Consider the following 12,881-nt stretch of genomic DNA (forward strand, 5'->3'; position numbering starts at 1 on the left):
TCAGCCTTGCCAAAGCAAGGCCTCCAAAAATTAGGTTGCCTCCCAAAAACAAATGGGAGAGAGAGAGTATGTCTTAAGGCTTTAAATATGATCTGTGACAGGGATTGGCAGACTGTGGCCCAGGCCATTGCCCATTTTTGTAAAGTTTTATTGGAATACAACCATGTCCTTTGGTTATGTATGGCTTCTTTTGCCCTATAACAGTAGAACTGACTAGTTACAACAGAGACCAACTGAATGGCCCCCAAAACCTAAAATATTTACTATCTGACCTTTTACAGAAAAATTTTGCCAAACTTTGTTCTAAAATGTAGATTTATTCTTGAAATGCCATAATATGGAATTTTGAGAATAAATTATTCTTTTCAAATTAAAAAAATTATTTTTTCCTCTTAAAATTTGTTTACTAATCCTATATAATAAAAGGCTAATATGCAAATTGTCCCCTCTGGAGTTTGACCAACTGGGAGTTCGACCGTTCGCTACATAGTGCACTGACCACCAGGGGGCGGCACGCAACAAAGGAAGGCCCCAGCAGGCAGCCGGCAGTTTGGGGAAGGATGGCCCCGATTGGCCCTGATCACCAGCCAGATCTAGGGACCCTACCAGTGCATGAATTTTGTGCACCAGGCCTCTAGTATATTAATAATAGTGTACCTATTCATACTCTAGGTTCACTTGATTGTTGTCATTGGAAAGAAATAAATTTGTGAATTAGCCTTTAAAATTATACTTGAAACTGAAATTACTGTATGATCTTGTCACATTATTTGAGGATATAATTAAGTCATTATAAATGTTATTAATATTAATCCAGAGGATAATAATAGGACTAACCTCAACATATTTTGGTAACATTTGGATGAATGTCTTAGTGCATCTATTTTTAGGCACTCAAAAGACTCTCCTAAAACTGCTATAATATTTAATTAAAATGTTAAAATATTTAATTATTATAAGCCACAGGGAATAACTCTTGTAATTGCATTTAGTCTAGGGAAGAAAGTAATTTGTTTTATAACTAGTGCCAGCTTTATTAGCAATGCTATCAGCATATTACCATATTACAGTGTTTACAACCTGATTAACTCTTATGTTATTGTAAAATACAGTGTTGGTAGAAAAGCCGAAAATGCCTTTTAATATATAAAATTAACATACTAAGGCAGAAGTCAGAAAAACATCTTTCAGTTTTTAGTACTATTCTAAATTTTGACAAAGTACATCTTTTCAAAACTTATACATTTATTTAATTGAGGTAACTTGTGACTAATCTTTTAAAAAATAATAGTCTGTCAGTATAAAGATATCTAAAAATTACTCTGTATTGTGAAGTGAGGCCTTTGAGTAGCTTGTTTTATATATAGATTATCAGCTTCTAGAACAGAGCTCTCCCAAAGAACTTTGTGCAGTGGTGAAAATATTCATATTCTCCTGTGCCCAGTGAGCATCCGCTACTCACAAATGGCTTTTGAAAACTTTAAGTGTGGCTAGTGTGACCAAGGAACTAAAGTGTTAACGTCATGTAATATCAAATAATTTAAACTTAAATAGCTGCATGTGGCTGCAGGCTACCCTCCTGGACAGAACAATCTAGAGTGTATTCTGTGCTTCTCCAGGGTCCCCTTCCTCTCCCTTGTACATAAATAGGTGTAGTAAGTATATATTGACCTAATTTTTAAAGTGTTTACAATATCTACTTAGGTTGCAGCTCATGCTATTAAATATGACAAAATGTCAGAGTTGCTCATTGAAAATATAAAGATAAATTAAGTAAAAGTAAAAATGAACTGAAAAGGTTATACATTATATTTTATAAGCTTGCTTTCTGTTTATAGAAAGCAAATATATTGCAGTTACTGTGTTTGAAAAGTATAATTTTAAACTTTCCAATAAGAAGTATTTCGTAGAAAAAAATGAGACAATTCTACAGCAGTGGTCAGAAAATGAATTTATGTCTTTTTTATTTTGTCTCCATTGATTTGACCTTGTTGCCTCAATGTCTTCATCTAATAAAATTGCTATAATCAATACATATTTCATTAGGATTATTTCAGGAATTAATAAATAGTATTTGTTCATTATAAATAATTTAGAATGATATTTCTTGACCTGGATTTATTCTTGGACTTACTAGCTTAACAGAATTTTCACAGAAGAATTTTCAAGGCATATACATAGCTGATTAAACAGTATATTATTCCAGCAGTTATGAAATGATTCCATCTATTTGTATAGATTAAGCTGTAGATAGATCTGTATGTAAAACATTTGTTTTGAGGCTAGAAAATTCAGCCATAGAGATCTTTTTCTTTGTTCTTTTAAATATATTTTTTTCTTTATTAACCAGTGTGTCATTTAAGTAAATATTGAAACTTTTGCCTATTTACGCTTCTGTAAAGACTCATAATGTTCTGCTTTTTCCATACTAAACTAAATATATTTCCTAATAATAGAGTTTAAAACTTGTAAAGGTGTATAGCTTAATTTTTAGGTGTATTAGTGAGATATCATATTGGTGACCTATATTTAAAAGAATTCTGTATGGAATCTTTTTAGAATACAGTTTATTCGATATCTTTTTTGATATGTCTGTTTCATATACATACTAGGTTCTCTTTTTTAAAAAAAATATATTTTTTATTTCAGAGAGAGAGGAAGGGAGGAGAGAGAGATAGAAACATCAATTATGAGAGAGAATCATTGATTGGCTGCCTCCTACATGCCCCACACTGGGACTCAATTCCCAGTAAATGCCCTGACTGAGAATCACACCGTGATCTCCTGGTTCATAGGTCAATGCTCAACCACTGAGCCACACCAGGAAGGCACATACTAAGTTCTCTTAAAGTGATTCACACTTACATAAATTTAGAATTTTATAATCAGTCTAATTAACATGAATGACATATGGAAACTGTCTGCCAGACTGAAGGCTTTAAAAAAACTACTCTTAGCATAGATTAATTTTTTTTGTCTTAATCACTAAAATTCACAGTCTTAGAATTTTTTTTAAAAAAATCTTACTTAAAATTTTAGATGTCTCTATTATATTGATAAGTTACCATACAACATGAATTCGTTGTGTTTTGAATCATTATTGTTATTTGTTTTCCAAATAGAAAGAACTCTGCAACATGATACTGGATTGCTGTGCTCAACAAAGAACATATGAGAAATTTTTCGGCTTATTAGCTGGGGTGCGTTCTAGCTTTCTTTTTCTTATTGGAATTTAATGGAATCACTAAGGTTGTTCTTAAGACAACAGTGTCTTAAGGGAAAGAGGGGTGGAGATAGGTGGAGGTGGGCAAAAGAGGGGAAAATGGAGAAGGAAAGAGACTTTGCTTAGTGCGACAGGCACACAAGGCACTGTGCAAATGATGTTTTATTGAATTGTACAACTGAAACCTATATGGTTTTATGATCCAGTGTCACCCCATTTCTTATTTGAGCATCTCATCAAATAGCACAAAAAGATGTACAAAATATTTACTTTTGATTCATAATGGTATTGATTCTCAATTTTTTTTAATTAATAGCGATTTTGCATGCTAAAGAAAGAGTACATGGAATCCTTTGAAAGTATATTCAAAGAACAGTATGATACCATCCATCGCTTGGAAACAAACAAATTGAGAAATGTTGCTAAGATGTTTGCTCATCTTCTATACACTGATTCACTTCCATGGAGTGTAAGTAGATGGAGCTCAGTGTTTATACTTCCTTCCTAATCTCCTGTTATTCTCAAATGTGTATTAAGTATAATATACCCTTACTTTTTCTATGTAGGAAATGTACTTTAAAACAAAATGTGTAACATACTTTTATTATAATAGCTATCTTTGAGATTATGTTCATACTAATAGCCCGGTGCACAATAATTTGTGCACTCAGGGGTGAGGGTGAGGAGTGGGGCCAGACCCCTCAGCCCGACCTGCACCCTCTGTCATGTTCCGGGACCCTGGCCACTCCTGGCCTAGGCACAGGCCTGTAGGCTTGGGGCGGCCTGGCTCCAGAGGCCCCATTTTATCAAGAGAACAAAGTCGGCGTTAGTTACAGCCCTCACCGAACCCAGTACACTGCATCTGTACATACAACTGCCTCGTTCATGTGCCTGCTGCCCTACTGAATTACTAACATCTTGAGGACATAGCTCTGTCTTATCCTGCTTCAACCTCAGTGCCTGTCCTGGTGCCAGGGACCTGAGAGGGTTTGCTGAGTGAGTGAATAATGAATGAGTGAATGAGTGAATGAGCAAGCAGCTACTGGTCGGGATAGTTCGCACTCCGCTCTGGGTTGCCTGACACAAACTCTGGGCAGTTCCAGCCCTGCTCCCAGCGGCCCCACTCCCCACTCCTAGCTGCATAGTTTGCACAACCCGGGATCCCCGCAGGAGGGCTGTTTGTGGGCGTGGCCTGTGGAGGATTGGTGCATTAGCATCCGCCAGCCCTGGGTCGGGTCCCATACGGGCCGCCTGCTGCCCAGGTCGCAGATAGCAGGCCCGGATGGCAGCAGGGCAGGCGGCACGGCACTCTCCTGCCCTGCCTGCAGTATGCAAATTAGCCGCCATCTTTGTTGGCGGTTAATTTGCATATCGTCCTGATTAGCCAATGGGAAGCATATCGGAAGTACGGTTAATTACCCTATTTGTCTTTTATTAGATAGGATAACATGGAGTCAAAAAGCTAAGTGCATAAATATATGAATGTAACCATTCTGGATGATATTAAAAGTTTAGACATGTTGGTGCTTTTTAATAGCGATGGCTGTGAGTATTTTCATGGAAATGATTGTAAATTTTTATCTTTGTACACATACATGTGTACACACTGATATTAATATGCACCCAGGTTTGGTAGTCATGCATTTCTGAGTTACTGCTTGTTTCCCGAGGGACATGAGAGAAATGTTTGTCCTAATAAGACATGTTCTTTTTAGTAGACAATGAATTTGGGTAAGCATTAGGGAGGAATTCTTATAACCATAGTTAGAACAAGGAAAAGTATCTTAATGAGTCAATGTACGCTTGATTACAATTTTTTTTTTTAATATATTTTATTGATTTTTTACAGAGAGGAAGGGAGAGAGATAGAGAGTTAGAAACATCGATGAGAGAGAAACATCGATCAGCTGCCTCCTGCACATCTCCCACTGGGGATGTGCCCGCAACCCAGGTACATGCCCTTGACCAGAATCGAACCTGGGACCTTTCAGTCCGCAGTCCAATGCTCTATCCACTGAGCCAAACCGGTTTTGGCCGCTTGATTACAATTTGAAATGCATTCATTAAGCTGGCATTTATTGTATAACTGCTGTTCATTCAGCCAGCAATAGAAAGAAATTGCATCCTTGAAGAAAGAAAGAAGAGGATCACATTATTGACTACCAGAATCTAATGGAAGAATGAAGCAACATCATTGAGCTTATAAACATTGGGTAGATTTTTGTAATATTTTAAGTACTAAGTATATCCAGCTACATTAATAGGCATTTTGTAAGCTAGCATAGGAGCCAAATCGTAATTTTTTTAAACTTATTTTTCCCCTCTTTGGGAAAATGAAATTAAAATTTTACAATTAAAGCACCAGGGCTCCTAGAACACATAACTCAACAAGCTGGAGGGTGCTTTTATTTTTGTTTGTTGTAAAACATCAACATGAGCTTCAGTTTTTAAGCCTCAGTCTTACTATTTAGGATAAACTATCACTCTTGCTGTCTTTACTTTTGTCGCATATTACATGTGCTGTACAAAACTATAGCCTAACGCTCTATATGGCATTTTGCCTCAAAACCTTATATACACACATTTTGATGAGGCTTAGGAGCTAGTAATCTCTGCTGCACCATTATACACTCAAGACAATATATTCCTGCTCTAAAAAGCACAGTACTTGAGAAAGAGAATGAATTCTATTTCTGTAGCATTTTAACATTCTAAAAATTAGCACAGAGAAATTGTCTTAATCTTTGCCAAGAAATAATACATATCGCTACTAGAGAAGTTATTCAGAGATAATTCTGATTGAAGATGAGACTAAATCATCATTTCAAGAGAAAGTTTGAGTATGAATATTGGTCACTTTGTCTTAATCTTTTGAACAAAATTAAATTGTCTATTTCATTTAATTTTCAGGTTCTTGAATGTATAAAGCTGAGTGAAGAAACCACTACGTCCTCCAGTAGGATTTTTGTTAAAATATTTTTCCAAGAACTGTGTGAATACATGGGTCTTCCTAAACTTAATGCAAGATTAAAGGATGAGTAAGTTTATCATTAAGCACTTTTTATTCTTACTGTCCTCCGGGGTTTTCCTTCACTTCAGTGACATGTCAACCCTGGGCTGGTAAAGCAAGAGTTATGCCCCTAGGACTTTTCTTCATTACTTACCATTCTGAATCTCATGTGTGGCCAAGGACAACATGCAGTTTTTAGTGATGGTTTTTAGTTCAGTAGAGAAAACACAGAATTAATGCCTCTTTTAATTTAGTTAAAACCCAGAAAATTACTTTTATATGCTCATTGGAGTTCTTCAGTAATGAGTATTTAGAGTTCTTACCCTAATTTTGAGCCCTAGAATGATAATTAACTTTTTTATTATCATTGACAATTGTGAATATATACAGATGAATATGTAATGTATCATTACACTGTACTAGGGTCTTGTCCCAGGACTATTATGTAACCTCTATTCCAGCTTCATCTGCTGTTTGTGCAGGTTGCCCATTGCTGCTCACATTGGCTTCTCCATTCACACTCCTTTCAATTCTCTAGTGACAGCTTGCCAAGTCAAGTCATCTTCCTCGGTCCTCATGTCCCTTGACTTCTCAGCCTCACTTACAGAGTTGACCATTGTGCTCACTGTGGCTCCTCATTTTCTTCCCATTCTACCTTATTCCTCTCAGTCTCTTATCCTCAGCCTGCCTCTCCAGTGTACACCATAGGTCTGTCCTAGTTCTGCATGCTCTCTGTGTTATTCCATCCATTTTCCTGGGCCTTGTATACTCATTTCTTGGTCCCTGCCTCCTTTCCCAGGCTCACCTAGTGAAGCCCATTGCAGTGCGCTGTGCTCCAGCCACACCAACATTGCCCAGAGAGTAAAGCAGGTCTGGCTCATTCGCTCCTCGTTACCTCTATTTCCAGAGCTGGGAATTCCTCCCTTGTTCTGTCCAGCAAACTCTCATTCTTACTTGTCACCTTTTTCTATGAAACACTTTTTCCTGCCCTGCTGGTTAGTCATTCACTATGGTACTCAAAACCACATATTGTTTTTTTGTTTTTGTGGTTTTTTTAAAAATATATTTTATTGATTTTTCACAGAGAGGATGGGAGAGGGATAGAGAATTAGAAACATCGATGAGAGAGAAACATCAATCAGCTGCCTCCTGCACACTCCCCACCGGGGATGTGCCCGGAACCAAGGCACATGCCCTTGACCGGAATCGAACCTGGGACCCTTGAGTTCGCAGGCCGATGCTCTATCTACTGAGCCAAACCGGTTAGGGCAAAACCACATATTGTTAATATTTTCTGTTTGTGCCCCTTCCTAGAAATAATAAGGATATGTTATCAATAGGTCATTGAATAAACATGATTTCTCCCTTTTATTGATAATTTTTCCCTTCCCCCAGTGCCTTGCACAGTAGTGTGTGTGTGTGTGGTTGTGTGTGTGTGTGTGTGTGTGTGTGTATATGGAGAATTTTTTTACTGTTCTGTATATACATTCACATATATACATGTACATATGAACATAGATATATGTTTGTATGTTACATACATATATCTACTCTGTTGGGTGTAAATATGAAAAAGTTTTTTTAAACCTTTTATAGAAATCAAGTTTAGTAAATTAATGAGTGTCCGTACTCATTTCATTAGATACCATGTAGCCTAACCTAATAAATTATATAAATCATTTACTTGGTTGTATTTTATTTACTAATTTAATACGTAGAAACTCCGAAAAGTGACTGTATGAGAATTTTGCTTTTAAGTAAAGAACTTTATCTTTCAGCAATCTGTTCTCTTTTGTTCATTTTCTTTTCTTTTCTTTTCTTTTTTAGAACCCTACAGCCATTCTTCGAAGGGTTATTACCCCGAGATAATCCCAGAAACACTCGTTTTGCCATCAACTTTTTTACTTCTATAGGTCTTGGAGGTTTAACGTAAGGATTATTTTTAGAATTTTATTTTCAATTACAAAATTACCTCATAATTTCCTTCTAAGCAAAATCTAACATTATATTTTTAATTAGGGATGAATTGCGTGAGCATCTCAAAAATACACCAAAGGTCATTGTGGCACAGAAACCAGAAATTGAGCCAAATAATTCCTCCCCCTCCTCTTCCTCTTCCGCATCCTCCTCCGCAGAGTCCGACTCCTCTGCTTCTGGTTCGGACAGCAGTGACAGCAGCTCAGAGTCTTCCAGCGAAGACAGCGACTCCTCATCCGCCAGCAGTCAGAGTTCTGCCTCAGGTATTGAAACCCATCACCCATCGTGCTCTTTTCTAACAAATATATTGCTGGTGATGTTTACAGTGAGAGAAGTAAATAATTTCATTTTATATTTATTTTAGAGTTCAGTTGTTTAAAAGCCACAATTAATATAAATGATCATCGACCATTGTTGCAGTCTATAGTAAATTTTAACATTTACAATGCTAAGATTACCTTTGGAAGCCTTTTCATAAAAATGAAGATACTTCATTGGTAAATATTTATTTGAATGGTGACTGAAATACCATTCATAATGTCTATTCTAGTTGACAGGAGCCTTCCTGATGTTTATGTTTTAAGAAATTTTAATTTTTTTAATAGTGACACTTTATGGTAGTTATTGACATGTATCACACATTTAGTGTGTATCTCATAAGTGTACAGCCAAATAAAGAGAATGTGTGTTTTTGGCTAGAATACCATAGAAATTATGTGCTCTTAGTGCATCTCATTGAGGAATTTATAATATTGGTGTATCTTATTGGTGACATTGACTTTGATGACTTGGTTAAGGTGATGTCTGTTGAATTTCTTCATGGGAAGATTTTTCTCTATAAATTAGATCTTGCAGGGAGATAATTTGATGCTACGCAAATCTCTAACTTTCACTCTCCATTTTTAGCATCCATCTTTGGATCTTGTCTGGGACACTTAATACTGCTTTTAAGTAAAGAACTTGGTGTTTGCCAAATGATGATTTTTCTACTTGTCTCTTTTTTACATTTAATAGTTGAATTTCTTCTGTAAGAAAGAGTTGTCCCTTTCCCCCATTTACTTAATAATTTTACTTTATATTTTATCACTGTGGACTCATGGATGTTTATTGTTTTCTGTGGGTTAAAATCCAATACTGTATTTTATTTGCTGTTAAAATCATTTCAGCTTTGGCAATTAGGAGTTCCTTCAAGTTGACTCCTGTGTTCCTTGGACATACCCCTCTCCCTTTTCTTAAGGGCACTGCCTTTCTTTATAGCATCTCAAGTTCAAGATCTTTACCTCCTTTAAGCAGAGATTTTAAATTTATATCCAGCATTTCTAGTTGTTCTTCAACTGGCCTTCTTCATTTTACTTGGAACTGGAAGTGCTATAGTAAAGGATTTTTTCAAATGTGCTATTTTCTGAAAAGTTCTGTGTTGTTTTCTGCAGGTTCAGCTCTGCTTTCTTCTCTCATATAGTATTTTCATCTCTGTTTCAGAGAGGGAGTACTTTTCCCTATAGCCTTAGAAGGTTGGAAGCTTGGTCTTTTATTCTCATTCCCTGGCTTATTACACTTCAAAGTATTTTACATATTATATGGCAGCAAGAACTGTGGGACTCTCAGTGATTTATATTATTAGAGCAAGATTCCATTTGCTCACAGGAAGTCTTCTTGAATTGAAATATGCTAACATTGTTCATTTAACATTCACCTCTTTTAACTCTAAAGAATTTGTTATTTCATGATATCTGTTTTGAGAACAGATGATAACACAGCATGGATTTCTGCAATAAGGAAGCTTGCTGATTCAAAATTAATTTGCCTCATCCTACAATTTCAGTAGAGAGCTTCCAGTTTTATTAATAAAATATTATATAGCCTAAAAGCAATATGAACTGCCCCCAAATTGGAAAATTGTAAAGCAGACACGAAAGAGAGAAGAAATTGCTCATTATTATATGGCACAGGTTTTAATGTCAACAAAGCAGTGAGAGCAGTGTGGAGTAGGGTCAGAGGGACATGATTTCGCACAGAGCCAGATGGTTTCTGCTTGGGTAGCTGCAGCTCAGCTGAGTTGTTTGATAGGAACCAGAGAAATAAATCCTTAGTGGCAAACCGACTGACTGTCAAGGGTAGGCATTTGGCCGAGGAAATACAGGTTGGTACAGAGATTTAGGTGGAGTAGGATGAGGGTAGGTGATCTTCCACCCTGTTTTCTTCTTTCTGTACACATCCGAATGCAACAGAAATTTTGGTCATCTCAGCATCTTTGATTTATGTACCCAAACTAAGTAACACAGATAAAGTAGTTAAATTTGTTTTATAGCTTAAAATGGTAAGTTTATTTTATTGTAATTAATTAACATTTATATTTGTGATGACATCAGTAAAATAAGATGTTCAAGGCTTTTTTCAAAATCAAGCCATAGTGGCTCATATGAAGCCTGTGATTGTATATCTTACCCTGGCTCCTCCTACTGGTACAGCTGGTGCTTCTCTAATAGCATTGAGAGCAAAACTTGTTTTTATAGGAAGAAGATTATTTGAAATACATATATTTATGCTGTTAGGCCAACCCAGTCATCCCACTTCTTCTCACCTTAGGAAGTGATTGTTGCTGGTGTGTGTGATCGGTCATTAGTATTTTGATTATGTACCAGATCTGACATAATATTTTGTATCAATAATTCACATGGACTGGAATTTCTGTTTTTGAATAAAATTTGTAAGTGGAAATGTTTTATTTTAGTTACTTCATAAAAGATTTTACAACATTTGCTGTAATTAAAGTTCCTGTTCACTATTTTGAGTCTAACGATCAAAACAATACTTCAGTAACTAGTGCTGACATATTGTATACTCTCAAATATTTTGTGAAATGTTCTGTCATTAGGCTTTTCATTCAGTAAATTTAGCTTTGAATCCAGTTTATCTGAATTAGTAAACCTACATTATATTAATGAGTGTGATTGTTAAATCATGAAATTAAGATTAAAGTTAAAACTAACTATATTTCATTTTACATGTACAGCTAAAGCTATAAGAAAGAAGGGACAAGGGAACACCAGAAGCAAAGAAGTAGATAAACTGATCAGGAAACAACAAATACATGATAGGAAGCAAGAAGAAAGAAGATCAGAGCAAAGGCACCAAGAAACAAGGACTGAAAGAGAAAGGAGATCAGAAAAACTCAGAGATAAAAATTCAAGGGATCCAAATTGGAGAGATCCTGTAACAAAATACACTTCAGACAAAGGTGTTCCTTCTGAACGAAATAGTTACAGTAGAGTCATGAATGATAGAGACCAAGAAATGCATCTGGATTTGGAAAATGAGTATGGTGATCTGAAAAAGAGGAGAGGAGAGAGAAGAAATTCTTTTTCTGAAAATGAGCGTAGGTACCGAAATAAGGACAGTGAAAAATTTAGAAGAAAAGACAGATCAAAGTCAAGAGAAAAGAATAGAAAACATTCAGACTCTAGAAGCGATGAAGATAGGTATCAGAATGGTGCTGAGAGGCGATGGGAAAAATCTAGCAGATACTCTGAACAATCCAGGGAATCAAAGAAAAATCAGGACCGGCGGAGAGAGAAGTCTCCGACAAAACAAAAAAAGTAATTCTACAAAATTACAGAAACTGAACATGCCTTATATTCAGTTGAAACAAATTATTTTTTACATTGATTATTGAACTTTATAGAGAATTGTACAAAGTACTGGTTTGTATTGTACATTTAAAAAATGTTTTCATTTTAATATGGTTTATATAATTGATACATCTCAAGGCTCTCCACATAAAATTATTTGAAAAGTTTCACCAGAGAGGGATGTATTTCTGGCATATATTTTGTTAATAAAATGATTAAATACTTACTGAATCAGTGATTTTTTTCATTGACAGATTTTTTTCTGATAATGTTCCCAGTTGTCATAGAACTGTTATAATTTTTACTGACCAAAATAAATAAGCCATTTCAGTTTAACATTTTTGCATTGTTAATGAGATGCTATGAACCTTCTTGAGGAGTCTCCTTTTTTTATTAAATAGAGGAATTATTTCAAGTTTTATATTGTGTCTTGAACAAAAGAGGTATATATAATTTTTTTCACAAGTGTTTTGCTGAAGTTAGGTCTATATTGGTCTTTAGACAAATACACAGCTATATTATTTATAATTAGGACTTCTCACATTGATAACAGCTCTTTTTGGACTGCTAGATTAATGTTTACTTGAAATTCTTTGTGACTAGTGCTTTTTCTCAGCCTTGAAGTTATGTCACTGTTGGTGAATTAAGGTTTTTAATTTTTAATCTGCATTAATACATCATTGGAAAACATAAAGTCATAAGAAATGTGAACAGCCTAATTGTGAAATAATTACAAGTTTTTATAAGAATTTTAAGAGTTTCCATCATTATTCACCATTTATTATGTGACCATATTATTTATTACTTTTGAAATAAAATATTGTCTCTGAAATTTTAGATTTGTTGACAGACATTTAACCCTACTTACTAAGTAGATTACTTGTAATTGTTCCCTTTAAAAGTTCATAAAATCCATTTTAACCCATGTCTGGGCTCAAAAATAGTGGGGCCACCATCTTTTGTTTGGCTTTTAGGCATACTCTGATTCAAAATGTTTTCTATTTTTGTTGTTTAAAAGCTTGAGTATAAGTAAAAATAAAGT

At 35.3% G+C, this 12,881-nt stretch overlaps 1 protein-coding gene across 1 annotated transcript in view; it reads left to right on the forward strand.

The window, feature by feature from the left end:
* CWC22 (CWC22 spliceosome associated protein homolog) overlaps window positions 1-12,066 on the forward strand; it is a 53,431-nt gene extending 41,365 nt beyond the window's left edge. Inside the window, exons 15-20 of the mRNA XM_070422647.1 lie at window positions 3,123-3,200; window positions 3,540-3,692; window positions 6,134-6,261; window positions 8,061-8,162; window positions 8,253-8,473; window positions 11,224-12,066. Coding sequence (XP_070278748.1) covers window positions 3,123-3,200; window positions 3,540-3,692; window positions 6,134-6,261; window positions 8,061-8,162; window positions 8,253-8,473; window positions 11,224-11,810 — 1,269 coding nt within the window. The 3' untranslated portion in view covers window positions 11,811-12,066. The remainder of the gene's footprint in view (window positions 1-3,122; window positions 3,201-3,539; window positions 3,693-6,133; window positions 6,262-8,060; window positions 8,163-8,252; window positions 8,474-11,223) is intronic.
* Window positions 12,067-12,881: the final 815 nt, after the last annotated feature.

This window comes from Myotis yumanensis, unplaced genomic scaffold (assembly GCF_028538775.1).
Source record: "Myotis yumanensis isolate MYYU_CA2020_CCGP unplaced genomic scaffold, mMyoYum1.0.hap1 SCAF_8, whole genome shotgun sequence".
NCBI classification, from domain to species: domain Eukaryota; kingdom Metazoa; phylum Chordata; class Mammalia; order Chiroptera; family Vespertilionidae; genus Myotis; species Myotis yumanensis.